Here is a 19942-nt window from a genome sequence, read left to right as displayed (position 1 = left end):
GAAAAAAAAAAAAAAAAGTCGCCATAGCAAAATAATCATAGTAATAACCCTGAGAGGCACAAAAACTTAAGAGCATTTTTTTTCAATTCACCATGTGACGGTTTTATAGGCGTATGTGAATACATCCCATTTATATTATTTTTTTTGGAGTACTTTTATATTCATTCCGACTTTATTCATATAATCTTCCCATTTTTTTTATCTTTTTATCTTTTTCTTTTTCTCTCTTTTTTTTTTTTTTTTTTTTTTTTCCACTCCTTTTTTGTTGTTATGCTTGAGAAGGATGATTATTTCCCAGCTATAAATGACATAGCGAATGTAAAAAAAAAAAAAAAAAAGAAAAAAAAAGATATGAGCACAGGGAAGGCGATTTTAGCGTGATCACACGAACGTCTGCATAAATGACGATTCGTGTTAAGGCAGGGCCGTTACCTCTTGGTTTGCTTCGACTTGGCAAAATTATTGTAACGATTTAAGGAAACAAACCGAAACATGCGCATAATGTTGCTGTGTGAGGTATGCATATTTATATATGTTACATATGTGTCATGCCAAACTTGCACGGCATACACCTATTCCCATGTATATGCCCAACCCTGCGTATAGGTGAGAAAGGCATGAGCATATTCTTACGTCGCAGCCACCCCACAGTGGATGTGCCTATTTTGACGCGAGTTAACCAAGTGATCGTGTAAATAATTCCAAAGTTCTGCCAAAAAAAAAAAAAAAAAAAAAAAAAAGCAAGGATACACAGCGAAAAGAGGCGAATACAAGTGTACATATATATGCACTTATATATGTACATGAAAATGAGCAGGAAAATCGCGTGAACAGTTCTTTCTCCAGAGAACTCCACATATGATTGATCCGCCTGATTGGTCAAATCATTTGGCATATTAATTACGTAATAATTTTCCGTTGATTATTTTTTTTTTTTTTTTTGTGTAGCAACGTTTAGGAATATTTATGAGTAATGATAAGGGGACTATTCTTAGAAGCCAGGAAGTGAAGGAGAGAAAAATAAAATAAGCATCTTCACGGATGCGTTGGAGGGGGTATACCTGCTTGGTGACCTCTTCGAATGTGATGACACAGCTGATGGGGGGGCTCCCGTCAAGGGTACCACTGTTGTGAAGTACTCAGTGTTGAAAAGCGCCCATCGTTGAGAAACGCCCAGGTTTCAAAATGTTGCTTTAACGAGTCGCCTCCTCAGCATATGTTTTAATTCGGCCAGTGCGCCTACGAGCACGCACGTATTTTTGTGTGTCCTTTTTTTTTTTTTTTTTTTTTTTTTTTTGGAGTGATCCCCCCTTTGGCACATCATCCTCAGCTATTTTTTAAGAGACGGCTTGAGACGGCTCTAGTGACCGCTAATTTGCAGTATCTGACGTGAAGTGTCTAGGCAGCACAAGGCGGAAGATAACAGGGACGGTAGGGAAGGTGAGAAAAATAACAAGACCACATTGTTTCCCCCAACTTGGAGTAGCACCATTTAGAGGGTACGAAGGAGAAGAAACTCCTCGGAACGAATAAGCTCACCAAAAAATCGAATCACAAATGATGGAAATTAGCAAAGTGATGAAGAAGTGATCAAAAGTAAAAAGCGAAAAAAAAAAAAAAAAAAAAAAAAAATTATACGTTCGATAGCTACCTAACAATATGAATAATCACATAGGGGGAAAAGCAAGTGCAGAAGTGAGCTCAGGAAGGAATAATACCGGTGACAGTGGGGTACATGGACGTAGCTTCAACCCTTCCCACTCTTCTGTTCAACCCCGTGGTGATAAAATTAACGATAAATTTAAATTCTCAGGAGAAGTGGGAAAATCAAATCTGTTAGTAGACACAAATGAAAATCAAATCAACACCAGGAGCAGTGACAACAACAGCTGCAAAAATTCAAATATGAATAGGGATACAAATAGTAGTTCAGAAAATGTGGGAAATGCTAATGGGAATAATTATCATAACAGAGCTCATGTAGGAAGGATATACAGTGGTAGACCATGTGAACAGAGTAATCAGCAGTCTAATATCCCTAATGGGGATCCAGTTAACCACCTAAGGAGTCATCCGAATTTAGGTGAACCAAGGGAAAGGGCGGAGGATAATCCCCCCCATGCACAGAATAATCATTCAGGAAGTACCAATGGGAATCACCAAATGATGGACAGCAATAAAAACTGTCCAGTCAATGTTTTATATAATTACACCACCCCTAGTGGACAACACAACAGAAATAGCATTACTAGTGACATTCCCACAGATGTATACATCGATAGTCAGCCGAACGAGGGCGACGTGTACAGGACAAACCCATGGCAGAGTAAACAAGGGAATAGTACAAGTTCCCCTGCAAATGAGAATAACGCCGTTACCGTTTCGTGTAGTAATGATCAACAACGAAGTGCATCCAGTGCAGCAGAATCGGTGTACGTCCACCATGTGGTTTCTAACATAGCTAGCCACACTCCAAATGACAACATTATGCATGCGACGAATAACTCCTTAAATAACACAAGTGATGTGCAACGAAATGCTATACAGGTTAATTTGGTGAGAGGTGCTCCAAATGATAAAAATAGTTTTGATAGACTCAATGAAAAGACGTATCAAATATATGGGAGCTTCCACGACGGCTCCCCCAATGCAGCGTCTGCTGGTGCACAATTCAACAGCTTGGGTAACCAGGCGGGTAGCGGCCACATTAATCAGGTGCATCAGGACGTTCGCGGCGCATGGGCAGGGGGGCCGCAAAGTAATGGTACGTATAATAGTGCTGCGTATAGCAACGTTGGACAGAGCAACGTTGGACAGAGCAACGCCCAGTATAGTAATACCCCATACAGTAACCCTCCAAATAGCAACCCTCCATATAATAACCCTCCAAACAGCAACACTCCATACAGTAACCCCCCAAACAGCAACACTCCATATAGTAATCCTCCAAATAGCAACCCTCCATATAGTAACCTTCCATATAGTAATACCTCGTATAGTAACCCCTCCTATAGTAATGCCCCCCCTAGTAGCGCGACGGACCATCACAGTGTGTACCAAACAGCGTACCAGCATCGCGCCGTCAACCAACCCAGCGGTAATCTGCCCACCGCTAACCAGTCGAGTGCGCAGAACTTTCATGGAGCACACGGAAGCAGCGTTGGAAACCCCTTTGCCAGTAGACCATTCGGGAGTGCGTCATACAGAGGAAATGCCGCCACCACTGCTGACCCAAACGTGATCGAAAAACGGGAGGATCACCCAGGTGGGGTGACGAACAGACAGAAGTACGAACAGTCAGATGAGGAATCCGTGGAAAGTTCGAGTTCCGAAAATTCAAGTGAAAACGAAAATGAGGTAACAGATAAAGGAGAAGAAATATACACGCTGCTAAAAAAAACGATAAACCGTATAGATATGAACAAAATACCAAGACCTATAATAAATTACCAAGAGAGAAAAAAAAAAAAAAATTTAAAAGTATTCGAAACCTGTAAGTATATCTCCCCCCCCTCCTATTATCAACCCTACATATCCATTGACACGGGAAAAGCAGATCCGAGATTTTTGAAAAGCACGTTGTATCAGATTCCCTTATTCTCAGAGACGTTAAAGTTATCACAGATTCCTTTTGGAATTATTGTAAATCCTTTTGCATGTCTAAACGAAGGAGAAAAAATAGACAAAGTCGATATGAAGGATATCATAAACGATAAAGAGGAAAATATAGAAATTCTGAGATGCCCTAAATGTCTAGGTTACTTGCATGCAACTATATTGGAAGATATTTCTAGCACAGTACAGTGTGTTTTCTGCGACACGAATTTTTTGGTTAATGAAAATGTACTATTTGATATATACCAGTATAATGAAAAGATAGGACATAAGGAAAGTAATCAGAATGAGTACGGGAATTCTCTTTCTCCTTTGCTAAAGGGGAGTGTCGATATTATGATTCCCCCCATTTATTACCATAATGTAAATAACTTTAAATTGACGTACACCTACCTCAATAAAAATATTAACCAAACGGCGTCCATGATTACGAATAAGATTATGTCTCTAACGAAGCATATTTCTAGTTCGCTCGTTGCGAATGATTCAAGAGGGGGTAATAAAGCGACTACAGCTAGTGCTTTTGGTGATTCTGGGGATGCAAACTTCCTTGCAGGTGGTGGCTATACAAATTATGGAGGGGCAGGAGGCTATAACACGTATGATAATCATGATGTGGTTAACAACCGAGTGGGTACTAACACAACGAATCATCTCTATGGAAAGGACCAGGATGTGCAAAATTTCGACAACGTGACGGACAATACGAATTTTACAATACATGATATGAAAAATTTGTTATGTGAAAAAAATGGAGAACCGGATAGTGCCAAAATTAGAAGAAATTCCTTCTTGGCGAAATATCCTCAGGTAAAAAATATGTTGCCTCCCTACTTTGTCTTCGTTGTGGAATGCTCTTACAATGCCATTTATAACAACATAACGTACACGATTTTGGAGGGTATTAGGTACGCGGTGCAGAATGTGAAGTGTCCGCAGACGAAAATTGCCATCATTACGTTCAATAGTTCGATTTATTTTTACCACTGCAAGAGGGGTAAAGAGGAAGGAGATGGTAGCGGCAAGAGTGGTAACCACCAGGTGATCGTGATGAGCGACGTGGACGACCCATTTCTGCCCCTGCCGCTGGAGGACCTTTTTTTCGGGTGCGTCGAAGAGATAGACAAAATTAACACCCTCATAGATACGATAAAATCGGTGAGCACGACGATGCAGTCATACGGATCCTGCGGCAACAGCGCACTGAAAATTGCCATGGAAATGTTGAAGGAGAGAAACGGGGTGGGTAGCATATGCATGTTCTACACTACGACACCCAATTGCGGATTAGGCGCTATTAAGGAGTTGAAGAAGGACTTGCAAGAGAACTTCATGGAAGTAAAGCAGAAAATATTTTACGATTCGCTACTGCTGGACTTATACGCATTCAACATCAGTGTAGACATTTTTATTATCTCGTCAAATAATGTACGTGTGTGTGTTCCTTCTCTACAATATGTTGCGCAAAACACCGGGGGAAAAATATTATTTGTAGAGAATTTCTTATGGCAAAAGGATTACAAGGAGATCTACATGAATATAATGGACACGTTAACATCTGAAGACATTGGATATTGTTGTGAGTTGAAGTTAAGATATTCACATCACATGTCGGTGAAGAAGTTGTTCTGTTGTAACAACAATTTTAATTCTATCATCAGCGTCGACACGATTAAGATCCCCAAGATTCGTCATGACCAGACGTTTGCTTTTTTACTGAACTATTCGGATATATCAGAGAGCAAAAAACAAATTTATTTCCAGTGCGCTTGTATGTATACCAACGTGTGGGGGGATCGCTTTGTTCGTCTTCACACAACCCACATGAATTTGACTTCATCGCTAAGTACAGTCTTTAGGTACACCGACGCGGAGGCCTTGATGAACATCCTCATTAAGCAGCTCTGCACCAACATCCTCCACAATGATAATTACTCCAAGATCATCATCGATAATTTGGCGGCCATTTTGTTTTCCTACCGAATAAATGTAAGTGCGAGTTGCCGTATGCAAGGCAAGATGCGTAAATGACAATGCGCAAGTCAATATGCATCGTAATCCATGGATCTATCATGCCTGTGCTGACCGCGTTTTGCATACCGCCTACTTCATGCCACTTTTCCTCTTCCCCCTTTTCAGTGTGCCTCGTCCGCACATTCAGGTCAGTTGATCCTCCCGGATACGCTAAAGCTGCTTCCGCTCTTTACCTCCTCTCTTCTAAAACACAATGTCACGAAGAAGGAAATCTTACATGACCTCAAGGTGTACAGCTTGATAAAGCTCCTGTCCATGCCGATCATATCTTCCTTGTTATACGTGTACCCAGTAATGTATGTAATTCACATAAAGGGTAAAACGAACGAGATAGATTCCATGGATGTAGACGATGATCTGTTTATTCCAAAAACGATACCGTCCAGTGCGGAGAAGATTTACTCGAATGGGATTTACCTGCTCGATGCATGTACCCACTTTTACCTTTACTTCGGGTTTCACTCTGACGCAAATTTCGCCAAGGAGGTGAGTACAGACACATATGGCGTTCTGTTTATCGCGGTTAAGAACGAGTGCACCTACATAGGGTTTATATTAACACCTGACACGCGTCACTACACCTGACACGCGTCGCCACACCTGACACGCGTCGCTACACCTTCACATACCGTTGTGTATTTTTTTTTTATTTCCCCCATTTTGAAGATTGTTGGAGATACCCCGACGGAGAAAAACGCGCATGAACTGAATCTGACGGATACCCCCAGCGGACGTATGTATTAAACATAGATGAGCACGACAGAATTGGCAAACCGTTTACAGGAGGAATGCGAGGATTCAATTTTTACGCTTCTTCCTTTTTTCTCTATAATGTTATCTTATCCTATGGTATGTTCTGCTTTATTTTATTTTATTTTATTTCCCCCCATTGGCAGAAAAAGTGCAGCGTATAATTAAGAACCTGAGCAGGATTCACCACTTCAACAAATATGTCCCCCTGGTGATGGTTGCCCCCAAGTAAGTTCGAGTCAAAATGGGAAAAGTGGAATTGGAGGGACTTCGAGCAAAGAGACAGCGTGGTGTGTGGTTCGATGATATTTAACATGGAATGGGAAGCCATCACAACCTTGTAAAAGATGCACATATCCGTGCCTACAAATTAAAACCTCAACATAATTGAAATTTTCACGCCCACTTGTAGATCGAACCTGGAGGAACACCTCATATCTTTGTGCGTTGAAGACAAAGCCGACAAGGAATATAGCTACGTGAACTTCTTATGTTTTATTCACAAATTGGTTCACAAAAGGATTGATGAATCGTAATGGTGCGCGAGGAGATAGTTTATTCAGGCATATGCAGTATCTCCAGAGGATACTTTGATTCCCCGCCCCTCCCCCTTCGGACCACCGTGCCAATCGGCTGTTTGATGCGCCCCAACATGCACATACTAGAGCCGCATTTGTACTGCTTATGCTCCCCTTATATTTGAATTTCTGCCAATTTGAAACGCCGCCCATATATGAGGACGCTCGGCCAGTATGCAGATTCCCAAGGTGCGAGTTTGTATACATGCGTAGCCTCCCTACTATATATTCGTTTTAATTTCGCCCTTTTTAATCTCCACCGGAAAATTTGTTTACTAATTTTCGCCTTTTTAAATATTCTTGTGATTTGTGAAGAAAAGTGAACACATTGCGTATGTGCGTGTGCGCCCATTTTACATGCGCATGTGAACATGCATACAAACGTGCAAATATATATGCATGTACACATGTATGTCCTTATTAAGCCCACAACTCTCCCCCCCCTACGTATGATAAATTAAAAATTTTGTGAAGTATTGCAAAACTGATCCTGAGTGACGAATGACTTATTATTGGGGTGCGCCGAATAGGGCGACACCCGTGGGAACAACCACATTGTGTTTGTATACATGTCAACGTTGCACAGATTAGATCCGTACGGAACGCAGTTATAGCAACGTGCCCGTGTTTAATTTTTAGCAAGTAGGACAAGGAAAAAACAAAACTGGGATGAAAAAGGCGAGTAATTGGAGTGCGAACGAATGAATGGTTATTTATGTTGCTGCCCAACATTCTTCCGTTTCCACGTCTTCTTTTTTTTTTTTTTTTTTTTTTTTTTCCCAAACGGTTCAAGCTGTTCTGGGAAAATATATCGGTTCGTGAAAAGAACTTAAAAAGTAACCTTCCCATTCGCAGCAACATCAACTTTGGTAATGAACAAAAGAACATATTTTTATTTTAAAACAAATTTAACGGCTTTTCTAAAAAAGGAATGGAACTCCTTAAACAGAACAATCGAAACTGATAGAATTGTATTTTTTGATTTTTCTAGCTAGCCAAAAATAATGCGCTGAAAAAAAAAAAAAAAAAAAAAAAAAAAAACAGCCATAATGCAGCAAAATTAAAATACAACTACGAACACTTCAGCGAAGAGGAGGAAAAAGTTTCCATACCATTGGTAAATCTTCAGAATAAATATCTGCTCCCTGGCAGGTACAAATATGAAGTAAGAGTTTGCCAAGTAGTAGGAGTGAGAAAATACAAGTTTAACTATGCAGGTCGGTTTCCTCCCCTCCCTCGAAATAAGTAAAGAGAACAGGCCAATTATAGGAAAAGATGCAAAGCAACTTATACATAAACCACGTAAAAAAACTTGTTGAAAATGTAAGTGACGATTATTTTAATTTTGACAAGCTCACTGGGGAAGGGATAAAGCCAGGTGCTGATGGAGCAGTGGCTACCAGTGGGGTTGCAAGTGGAAATCATGGTAAGGTGGCAACAGCGCACCAAAAGAAGGTGCACGAGGTACACTCCAGCCTCAGCTCAAACTGCAGAATAATCAAAATAGAGGACGAAGAAGTTGAAATTGCAAAATGGAATGATGTGAGGAAAACCCCAATAAATGAATTCATAATAAATGCTTTGATTAACAAGTTTCACTTTAAAACATTCCTTCCCTGTCAAAGTTGTGTGCTGAATTATTCCCTGCTGAGCAAGAATGGATCGAATTCGCTTCTCAGTGGAGACATATACATTGAAGTTCCAACGGGTTTGGGAAAAACATTATGCTATATTATAACCATACTGGATTATTTTTTATATAAAAAGGACGAGAGTGGGAAACTCTTCTGTCTTATATTAACAGCCACAGAAGAATTGGTAACTCAAATCCTGGGGGTTCTGAACAAGTTCGAAGTTAGTAACCTACTATGTCAAGGGATAAATACCAACATGTTTCAAATGAACATTTATTTCGATGAGTTGATGGATAGTAGGGACACCTTTAAAGACACGAACATTCTCGTGACAACGACCAACAAATTTGAAACCCTCTTCTACAGTAATGAGGAACTTTTTAAGGATTTGAAATTTTTAGTTATTGATGAAGTGGATAAAATTATGTCCTTTAGTAAGTCCAACATTAACAGTTTAGTGAACTCCCTATCGAACATTGTGGAGAAGTATCAAATAGCAACTCATAATTTGTACAAACCAAAAAATTTCCTGCAGAAAATTTTCGTTTCCGCCACCCTCTGTAAGGTGTCGGATAATCTCATGTCGCTGAATCTGTACAGACCCATTTTTTTTTATTACATTGTTAATTACAAGAGAAACGAGGAGTTTTACTTGAGCACCAAGAAGAAATACAGCAAGCTTTATGTAGTTCTCCGACTGATCATGGATATACCGTCTAAGGGTGAGTAAAATATTTTGTAGGAGGGCCTTTTTTTTTTTCTTTATTGGAATGCCATGTGGTGGCCTCGCCTCTTAATAGGCATCCCTTTCCGTTTCCACGTCTACCACTTCCTCCATTTTCTTCACTTCCACTTTTACCCCCCGCAGACAACCTCAGCATGCTCATCTTCTGCAACAGCGAGGAGTCGGCTCACTTGCTCTACCGGTTCCTGACCGTATATTTCAGCTACACCAACGAGGACAGCTACGGGATAAAAGAGTACACCCGGAATTTATCCAACAAAAGGAAGAAAAAAATATTAAACGATTTTCTAACGCAGAAATTGCACATCCTGATATGTACGGACTCCATTTCGAGGGGACTGGACACCGTGAATGTAAACTACGTGGTGAACTACGACATGCCGAGTCACTACAACGTGTTGACACATAGGATTGGAAGGCTCTCCAGGTACATCATCATATATAGAGGTGGAACGAATGGGGCTATTAATGTATCATCACCCCCCTCAAGCTTTTATTGGCACATGGGTGTCCCCCAAAAAAATTACATGGAACATGTATGTTTCTACATATTCACATCTTTTGGATAACTCCATACTGACTCCACCCCTTTTGTGCAGACATAACAGCAAAAGAGGAACAGTGTATCATTTGATACGGAAAAAAGAAAAAATGATTATGAACAAGTCAATCAGGCAGAGGCACCTGAAAGGAATCGAGAAGATGAAATTCAAAAAAGAAAAACTTCAGGATATAAGGAGAGACATAAAACATTTGAAGCCTCTTATCAAGGATATTATAGCCAAGGAAGAGGCGGAAGTTTTACGTAGACATAAATTTTATCCCTACGATGAATTGGTGAAGCTGTGTGGGTTGGAGTGACCACATTTGGTGTGATTAACTTGTGGATATTTTTTTTTTTTTTTTTTTTTTGTCCCATTTTTTGGAGGAGACACATTCCACAGTTCGCGTATGAAATAAAGGGGGAAGAAACAACAAAAATTTACGTCGTTTTTTTTTTTTTTTTTTTTTTTTTTGTTCAATTACGCATCCTCTCCAATGGAAAACAGAAGGAGATCGTCGCCATTATGATGCCACGGATTGGGATAAAGTAAGCGTATGTAGGAATGTCCGCCCAACTTTTAAGTGCAAATGTGGGAATATAATTTTTTTTGTATTTTATCCATTTTTTGCCTTAATCCTCATGCGCATGGATAGAGTACTCGGGGGAGGAATAATATTTTTTTCTGAGTTGCGCATTTTGAGGGTGTACCCCTTATCACGGAGGGAAGGTCATGTCTTTGGGGGCCTCATTGGTCTGTTCCCCCGTGGTGTCCATCCTGCGGCGATAGAATGGGCACGGAGAAAAGTCACCAATTTATTTGCCCAAATTAGCGAGAAACTGATGGCCTTACGTTATAAAAAGGAAGAGGGGACCATTTGCTTAATATCATCACTCTTTTTACGATCAGTGGGTTAATCAATAAAGTGATGGTAGATTAATTTTTCCATAAAAAAAAAAAAAAAAAAAAAAACGCAGTGCACATGACGGTGTGTACTTTTTATCTTCCTGTCAAACGTTGCGGAGGTAGAAAATGTGCAAGAGAAAAATTCTACTTCTATATAACCAGTTGGAACAACTAAAACGTTATCCGTTTTTTTGTCCTTTTTGCGTCTTTGCTGCGCCCCCGTCTATATTTTTGTCGTTCATCACTTCATTTTTTTATACACCCTTCTGCAACTCGATCCTTCGTTTCCGTCGCGCCAGCCCCTCAAATTGGAGAGAACATAAACGTTAAAAAAAAAAAAAAAAAAAAATCGGAACGGTTAAAGGTTTTTTTAAATTACGTTAAAAAAATTGTATAAAAATTAAATTTGGAAGTGTTGACATGAATTTGTGTAAATTTTTTTTTTTTACATCTTTTAAAAAACTGAGTTGTTAATATTTTTCCTTTTTCCTCTCGCTCTGGAGGGAAAATTAATGTGTGCATTTTTGTCTAAGTGAAAGAAGGTGAATTTTTCGGCCTGTTGCACTGAGGGGGAGAATTCTTCACTTTGCAGAGTTTTCCACGCGTTGGTACACACCGTCTTTTCACTATTGTCGTTAGACACTTTTCGGTACACTGTTCTACTGTGGGCGTTTGTACCAAGTGAAACACCACAAATTCCCGCGTAAAAGCGCTATAACGTGAATTTTGTTCTCCCATTTGGCTATTATCCCCCCCCATAAAAAAAAAAAAAAAAAAATGAAAAAGCTTCTCCTGGTTGCGTTGTTTTACTTGCTAAAAGAGCAGCTTCCCGCACACGCGGAAGAACACATCTGTGATTTCACCAAGGAGAAGTACCTTCTAGGAAAAAATGAAAAAGAATACTGTGTGGTGGAAGCCAAACCTTTTGACAGCGTAACTTTTATATGTCCGAAAAAAATCGGAGCACAGTGCTTTCAAAATGTGAACACAGAAGATGATATAAGTAAAGAGAAAATGGAATCATCGAAATTAGCCATAGATGAGCTGCTATACGGATCGACCCTATATGGAGACACCCTCCTAATATCTCCCACAGTGAAGCAAAGCAAAACGTTCTACTGTTTCTGTAACTTAGAAATGAAGGACATGAAGAAGTATCTACAGAAGAAAAGATTGTCCAAGGAAAAGGAAAAAGAAAAAGAAAATGCAAAAAAGAAATCCACCGTCAATGTGGACAATTTGGAAAATGCGGATGAAGACATGGAGGTGATAGTCCCACAGAAGCAAGAAGATCAGAACCTAGTTCGAGCATTACATAGGGTAAGAAAAATTATGAATATAATAGAGCGTGAAAAGAACAAAGAGGAGGAAGGAGACGATTCTGAAAAAAAGAAAGAAGAGGACAAAGAAGAAGAAGAAGAAGAAGAAGAAGAAGAAGAACTTGTAGTTGAAGAGAAGGAGGAAGAAAAGGATAAGAATAAAATTGAAAAAATTATTACAAAGTATGGAGTAATGAAAGTTGTTGTTTCTACAAATCATACAATAACTAAAGGATGCGACTTCGGAAATAATGTAGTGAATTATTTTTCTAAACCCTACCCTATTGAGAGGTATGGAGGCAGTAAGGTGTGCAGAATTGAGGCGAAGCCAGGGGAGTTTGTCGGATTCAAGTGCATATATGATAACACGGGCAGCGTTGAACCACATAACTGCTTTGACAAGGTTTTTTACGAGGGTAAAGAAACCGATTTACAGACCCTCATGCCCGGCTATATATCATATGGAAACAAGAAGAAGGGGAAGTACGCCTTTTACTTAAAATTACCCCACTTTGTGCAACACAGCTATACCATTCGGTGCAAGTGCAGGTCTACCGTTTGGCAGTATGATGACTACGTGTTTGAGCTTGCGGTCGAGGGAGGAGAAAGCGACGTTGTTGCTAAGTCTTTCCATGAGTAAGCGGTACCAGGGGTGGATGAACGAGGTGGCATATGGAAAACCATCTCAACTTTTATGTGGGTTGGCCTCGTAGTGCCTACGTGGATGCCGTTGAGTGTAATCATCCAACTGCGTGTAGCACCTTCACGCGAACGAATATATATATATATTTTTTTTTTTTTTTAAATGTTGAAAATTTTTAATTCTTCGAAATTAATTGTCCTCGAAGAATATTTTCAGCACTACGATGCGGGCTGAAGGGATGTTCTCCCCTCTCCCCTCAAAAAAACAATACAATTTTTAAATTTTCCCTTTAAGCTGAAAATAAAAGGTTAGAATTGGTTGCTTGATTACTTGGTTGGTTGTTGTTGGTTGGTTACGCGGTTGCGCAGATAAGCGTTGTGTCAAGTTGGCAAGTACTCGGTAGACACCCTCGTATGAGTGAGAGGGCTTTCTTCATGTCCACGTCAAATTTGTGAGCCATTTGGAGAAAGATTCCTCTTACATGATACCGACATATTGGCATCGCTGAGCCAATTGCTGTCTAATTGTGGAGTCCTCCTCTTTTCACTTTTTCAAGAAATTACAACATCGCATGTAGATCTCTCCCCTACCCTTATTTTAGCACACGTGAACCTTTTCATGACGCATAGTTAATTCTGCAATTTTTTAAGAGAAAATTAACGATGAGAATAGTGTAAAATGCGAGTGGCGTGTTTGTAAGCGTCCAAATTGGAGGATTTACAATTTTTTTTTAAAAAAGATAGATCATTTTTTGCTTGCATAATTTCGAAGCACCCGATATATATATGTATATTTTTTTTTTTCTTTTCTTCTTTTTGCATGCGTTGTGAGTATGGAGCGGTAGATGGTCTAATTTGATCAGCTAGGATGAGCTAAAAATATGGAGTCGTAGCGGCTCGTGTCTCCATATTTTTCCTTCCCGTGTGAGCTTTCGTTAGCGACGTTTCGAGCTATTTCGTTTTGGGTTTGTTGTGTGTCTGGCGATTTTTTCTTTTTTTGGGTAGCATGTTAAAAAGGGCCCCTCAAGAAAAAAAAAAAACAATAAATAAAGTAAATATATTTTTAATTCATTTTAATATTTTAATATTTTAATATATTAATATTTTAATATTTTAATTTACTTTATTTTGTTCTACTTTATTTTTCCTCTACTTTGTGTAGATCTTATTCCTTATAGTTGAACGAATTTTTTTTTCTTCTTTTTTTTTTTCTTTTTTGCATCTACTGGAGTTATAGCTATCTCCGCAAGAAAAAACTTAAAATACCTGCAGATACCATGTTGTAATTTTTTCTTTTTGCTTCCATTTTGCGTTTCAATTTTTTATGGGAATTTACCGTATAGGTGCTAATGTGTAAGACGCATATTAGGACTATCCTTTTGCGTGAATTTTTTTTTTTTTTTTTCGCTCCTTGGGTGTGCATCTTAAAAGGAGGGACACACGGATGAACAGAGTGTAGTGTCAGAAGGGGGCCTTGCCGAAAAACCATAAGAAGAATCACAGTGTGAGAGTAAAAATGAGGTTCTTTCAGGTGGTATTGCTTTTGGTGATCCCCTTCACGGTTAGCCACTTGTACAACAACGGAAAGCTGAAATGTGGAAAATGGGATGTTAGAAACTATTCCGAAGGGGGAAGGTGGAGAATTCTTAACGGAGAAGACGGTAGGGATGCCCTACCAAGTGGTAATTCACGAGATGCAAGAAATGATGAACATAGTGTGAATGAACAAATTTCTCCTACAGTCCGAATTAAACAGGTTGAATTTATTGACAAAGAGACAGGGGAAAGTACGCTTGTAGATGTGGAGGAGGGAGGTAGGAACAATTCCCGTCATGCCACAGAAAGTGAATCCTCTTTGCGTGGGAGGAATTTGACGGATATATCTGCTGATGAAGAGAAAGGAAAAATGTTGCAGGAAGATGGTGGGGGAGTAGGGCGAACTACTTCAAGTTCGATGATGAAAAAAACAGTTGAAGGTAGCAATGGTACGAGAGATCTTATACAACATAGAGAAGAAGAAGAGAAGGAGGACGATTCGAAAGCAAACATACAAGGTAATGCAGAGTTGGAACTAAAGAGCATACCAAATGGAAAAATGGCATCCATAAAGGATAACGAGTCGAACCTGGTTAGAAATATAATTAGCCAAATTAATTATGCGCGAAGCATTGGGGAATTGATTAAAATGACTGATGAAGGGGAGACACAGTTCTCAGGAAGAAGTATCCTTCCGAAGGTAGAAAAGGAACGAGGAAATCCTTCACCGGATGTCATTTGGGGGGGAAATAATCCAAAGGAGGAAATTCAGAAAGGAAATAAGAACGATGAAATGATAAAGGGATATGCAAATGTACTGTTAAACGAAAGGAAAAACACCTTGAAGGAGAACGTTCGTAACTTGCTAAGCAGAGTTTTTAATTTAATCGTTCGCGAAAAGCTAATGACTCGTATGTGCCAGAGGGGGGAGCAGCAGGATAGGGAAGATAAATCGAAGGGTGAAGGATGCGCTAAAAGGAAAAACTGCGAGTGCAGTGATGGGAAGAAACCCACGCCGAGTTCATCCGATAACCCAAGAGGCGACCCCACGAACTGCGGTCTTCCAAAACTGAGTACAAACAAGTTCTATCAATCAGAAGATCTTTACAACTACTACATTTCCCTCGAGGAAATGCTGAAAAGCAGAATGATTCGGTGGAAAACAGATCGAGTATCAAAGTACTTCACCTTCTACCCAAGCAAAAAAATAAAAGACAACCTAGAAGATGTGACGGAGAACAAGGTATTTATAGAATCCGTTAGAAGCATCTTATTCGATTCACATAATAAAAAAGAACAAAATGTTTACACAAGTTTTGCCGTTGTTGTTGAGACATTATTCTCCTTAATAAAGGAAGAAAAGGTAATTGTTGATATGTATTCTTATGTGAATTTATTTTTCCAAGACTTAGACATTCTAAACTCGAAGGTATTGCATTTTCTCATAAACTCATCGATTGAAAATTCTAATTTTTTAATCCCCCCGGACGATTTGTCCCTAACCAACTTTGAATACATTTTAGCCAAGATATATTCTCGCTCCGTTTTGGCTAATATTTTAAGCAAAAAAATGAATCATTCGGATTCTAAAAAATTGTCAGATTTTCTCATCAGTAGGAACAACGATTTAAAGTTTACTTTTCTCGAGAAGGTAGAGATTCTGGACTCCGCTATTCCTAATGAAGACGGTTCATCCATGGTGTTGAGGAATTCAGGGGATCAAGCGAGTGGCCCCGTCCAGGTGGACGATGACACTTTGTGTAAATTTATTCCCATTAGGAAGAAGTGAGTCTTTGCGCGCGACTGAATATGCATCCCTGGGTGTACATGTTCAAGTATATGCATACTCAGTGGTGCATATCTCCTTATTCCCACCATTCATTTCTAACCATTTATTTCAAACCATTCATTACTACCCATTCATTTCTACCCATACATTTCTACCCATTCATGTCTACCCATTCATGTCTACCCATTCATGTCTACCCATTCATGTCTACCCATTCATGTCTACCCATTCATGTCTACCCATTCGCTTTTCTCCCACGCAGACTACTGTACGAAAAACTGAACGTCACGAGGAAAGTCGCCGAAGAAGTAATCCTGGATTACCTCTTCCGATTACTCGTGAGGAAGGTGCATGATTATGTGATGGAGTGATTTTCCAACTGGATAGAAGGAAGATAGTGGAAGGCCCCAGACGGTACCAGCCGATCAGTTAATCAGCCGATCAGTTGGATGGGCGTGAGCAACAGTCTGCTCGCTATCCGAATGGTACATATGTAATACATGTGTGAGTGAATAATTTGATCGCCCAAACGTTTTAGCCGTAATTTGGTTGCCCCCTTTTTGTTGCCCCAACAGTTTCCTCTTTTTTTCAAATTTTTTTTTTTTTTGTAAAATAGGGGTAGATGTTTGCGCGGTGCAAAAGGAAGAGCGCACGGATGTCGGTGGGTTCGCCAGAGCCGGCCTGCGCTCCCATTTTCCGTATCTATTTCGTTTGACTAGTTCTGCCGCCCGATTTTTTTTTTTTTTTTTTTGTCAAATTTCAAACTTTAAGAAAATCGCCAAGTGTGTGTATTTTCTACTAGTGAATTTTTTTACTATCTTCAATTACTATTTTTCACAAATATGAAAAATTTTCCATTCCTATAAAAAAGCAGAATGTGCATATCTGCGTCCACAAGTGGAATGCTGGATGTGTGAATCGTTTGTGCATTTCAGTGCACTGTGGGGGAAGGCAAAAAGGGGGTGTTATACTTGTGAAATTCGCCAATCAGTGCTAATTCGCGTTGACGAACGGGTGCACTTTGGGGAAGGGAAAAATTGAAACATGATGTCTTCATACTTTTCTAGATTTAGACACGTTCGGAATGATTTTTTTTTTTTTTTTTATTCTTTTTTTCTTCTTCTCCCCCCCCCCCCCCTTGGTGTGGTTATCAGGCGAACAGGGGAAAAGGATCAGAAGGGAAAATCACATTATAGTTTATTAATTTTAGGCGATTTTTGTAACTGTAATGTTATTTTCCGTTTGGATGCCATTTTTTCTTCTTTTTCGTTTCAGTTTGGTTGTTCTGTTCACTCACAGGCGGCTGCAATTTTGCGCCGATATATCCCCGCATAGACATAAAGTTCGTTCCGTGACAATCTCCTGGACATGATTTTAATTTGTCTGCTTTTCTTGGCTTTTGTGAGTTATGCCAAATGTGACATCCCGGTTCACTGCTTGAGTAGACATGTAGAGGGGAAATGGGAGATCAGCCTGGGCCTCCTTAAGGGAGAAAGTGGTGGCGCTTCGAATTGGGGACAAGACTACGACTACGAGTGTGGCTACCGACGTCCGGACGACTCCGTTTACCATGGTGTAATATACATGCACATCTGTACATGTGTGTTATGTCGAAGCGGTACCCGTCGGGTTCTGCCCTTTCACTTTTAATGCACCATCACATATCCTTTTTTTTTTTTTTTTTTTTTTTTTTTTTTTTGCGTATCTTATCCACCTGACAGAGGAACTGGACCCTGATCACCTGAAGGGACGTTTCGAGGAGAAAAAAAAACAAATTATCCAATTTAACACAGACAGAAGCATAAACATAATCGAAAATGGGGAAATAAATCCTGAGTACAGTGGGTTCTGGAGGATCGTGTACGACGAGGGGTTATACATGGAGGTGTATAAGCAGAATGATGAGAAGGAGATTTATTTCTCCTTCTTCAAGTTTCAAAGAAGGAACGATGCGTCTTACAGTTACTGCAACAGGTTGATCATGGGGGTAGTGAATGTGTATCACCTGAATGGTAGTGAAGGAAGTTCTTCTTCTTCGGGGGTTTCTGGGGTAGATGATCTATCAGATCAAAATGTAAGGGGGAAAAGGGGGTCCAAATTGAAGGACGTTTTTCTCGTCAAAATGGAGCATAATGGGAAAAATGGATTGACCCCCAAAAGGATTAACCTTTCCAGAGAAAGATTCCATTTTGTAGGCTCAAAAGAAGGTGCACCTAAAAGTTCGAGCCATTCCATAGATTACTACAACGATAATTATATTAATTTTGACATGTTCACCATGAAGAGGTTATGTTGGTATGGGAAGAAGGTCGGTACCCCTGATGAGCCTACGAACAAGATCCCCGTGGAGATAATTTCTCCCCTTGTGTTGGACCCAGACACACACAACAAGAATTACGCCAATTTGAAGTTGGAGTGGGGAGGTGTCAATGACAAGAGGATACAGCGAGTGAATCACGGACAGCCACATACCGATAAAGCACTCACCCGATTGAGAACTCTTCCAAAGCACACAGAAAAATCAAACAAAGGGATGAAGCAGAATAGCATATTTAATACCTATCGTGAGAAAGATGTATCTTTGGCACATTTTGACTGGACAGATGAAGCTGACGTGAGGGAGAGACTTAATGGGAAATGGGTAAAAGTTATCGACGAAGCGATAGACCAGAAGGAATGTGGATCTTGTTACGCAAACTCAGCTGCGTTAATTATTAACAGTAGACTCAGAATTAAATACAATTATATAAAGAACATAGAGTTGTTATCCTTTAGCAACAAGCAGTTAGTTCTTTGCGATTTCTTCAATCAAGGATGCAATGGTGGCTACATTTATTTGTCCCTAAAATATGCGTATGAGAATTTCCTTTTTACGAATAAGTGTTTTGTGAGATACTCCTCTTTATATTTAAATAAGGATACGAAGAATAGCGCGCTCTGTGATCGGTTTGATACGTTTAAGGCTTTTCTGAAGAAGGGGAGCGGGGAGGATTGGTCAAGTGCGCATGTAGGACCACTGCATAGGCAAACCAAGCGAGTGAGGCAACACGAGCCTTCTGGGGGGAGTGAAGAAAATGTCGGAGGGGAAGATATGTTTGTAGGTGAAGAAGTGGATAAATCCTCTACCCAAGGTGAAGAGCACAGCGGAGGAAATAAACACAGTCGACATCATATGGGTGATGTGGATGATGTGCGCGATGAACAAGACCTCCCCAAGGATCACGAGCTAAGCGAGGGCTACCTCCCAGTGGACGATTCCGTGAGGGATGCCAGTGAAGTGGACATGCTCAAACTACGCGAATGCGACGCGAAAGTCAAAGTGACAAAGTTCGAATACTTAGATATAGAGGACGAAGAGGATTTAAAAAAGTACCTATATCATAATGGGCCCGTAGCAGCGGCAATTGAGCCATCAAAAAATTTTCCGGCGTATAAGGAAGGCATACTGACAGGAAAGTTCATAAAAATGTCGGATGGGGGGGAATCCAATGCGTATGTTTGGAACAAGGTCGACCATGCTGTAGTTATAGTTGGGTGGGGAGAAGACACGGTTGAAAATTTGAAAAAAAAAAAAAAAAAAGTTCACCATTATTCAGATGATCTTGACGCTTATGCTAGTGGAAAGGAAGACAAGGCCGGAGGTAAGGTCGTGAAGTATTGGAAAATTCTGAACAGCTGGGGGACTCAATGGGGGTATGACGGCTACTTTTACATTTTGCGCGATGAAAATTACTTCAGCATAAAGTCGTATTTGCTCGCGTGTGACGTGAGTTTGTTCATCAAGCGGGGTGATTCGGGAGTGTCGCAAGGGTGAGAAGTATTCCCTTTTGGGGGGTAGAAGGGGTAAGGTGA

At 40.0% G+C, this 19942-nt stretch overlaps 5 protein-coding genes across 5 annotated transcripts; all 5 read left to right on the top strand.

Moving 5' to 3' along the window:
- Window positions 1-1659: 1659 nt before the first annotated feature.
- On the top strand, window positions 1660-6935 carry PKNH_0303200 (protein transport protein Sec24B, putative; the record flags this gene model as incomplete). The annotated part of the gene is made up of 5 exons (XM_002260975.1): window positions 1660-5604; window positions 5755-6135; window positions 6316-6382; window positions 6546-6627; window positions 6812-6935. 5 exons carry the CDS (start codon window positions 1660-1662, stop codon window positions 6933-6935), a joined length of 4599 nt encoding a protein of 1532 aa, XP_002261011.1.
- Window positions 6936-8252: 1317 nt separating this feature from the next.
- Window positions 8253-10217, top strand: PKNH_0303100 (ATP-dependent RNA helicase DDX51, putative; the record flags this gene model as incomplete). Its single annotated transcript, XM_002260974.1, has 3 exons — window positions 8253-9333; window positions 9480-9783; window positions 9956-10217. The coding sequence occupies 3 exons, from the start codon at window positions 8253-8255 to the stop codon at window positions 10215-10217; spliced, it is 1647 nt and encodes a 548-aa protein (XP_002261010.1).
- A 1364-nt stretch (window positions 10218-11581) lies between these two features.
- Window positions 11582-12763, top strand: PKNH_0303000 (6-cysteine protein P41; the record flags this gene model as incomplete). Its single annotated transcript, XM_002260973.1, has 1 exon — window positions 11582-12763. The coding sequence occupies one exon, from the start codon at window positions 11582-11584 to the stop codon at window positions 12761-12763; it is 1182 nt and encodes a 393-aa protein (XP_002261009.1).
- A 1518-nt stretch (window positions 12764-14281) lies between these two features.
- Window positions 14282-16461, top strand: PKNH_0302900 (sporozoite-specific protein S10, putative; the record flags this gene model as incomplete). The annotated part of the gene is made up of 2 exons (XM_039113801.1): window positions 14282-16086; window positions 16353-16461. 2 exons carry the CDS (start codon window positions 14282-14284, stop codon window positions 16459-16461), a joined length of 1914 nt encoding a protein of 637 aa, XP_038969417.1.
- Window positions 16462-17458: 997 nt separating this feature from the next.
- Window positions 17459-19904, top strand: PKNH_0302800 (dipeptidyl aminopeptidase 3, putative; the record flags this gene model as incomplete). The annotated part of the gene is made up of 2 exons (XM_002260971.1): window positions 17459-17663; window positions 17812-19904. 2 exons carry the CDS (start codon window positions 17459-17461, stop codon window positions 19902-19904), a joined length of 2298 nt encoding a protein of 765 aa, XP_002261007.1.
- Window positions 19905-19942: the final 38 nt, after the last annotated feature.

Source organism: Plasmodium knowlesi (assembly GCF_000006355.2).
Source record: "Plasmodium knowlesi strain H genome assembly, chromosome: 3".
Lineage (NCBI taxonomy): Eukaryota > Apicomplexa > Aconoidasida > Haemosporida > Plasmodiidae > Plasmodium > Plasmodium knowlesi.
The sequence above is the reverse complement of the archived record's forward strand: the minus strand, read 5'-3'. Positions and strand labels throughout refer to the sequence as shown.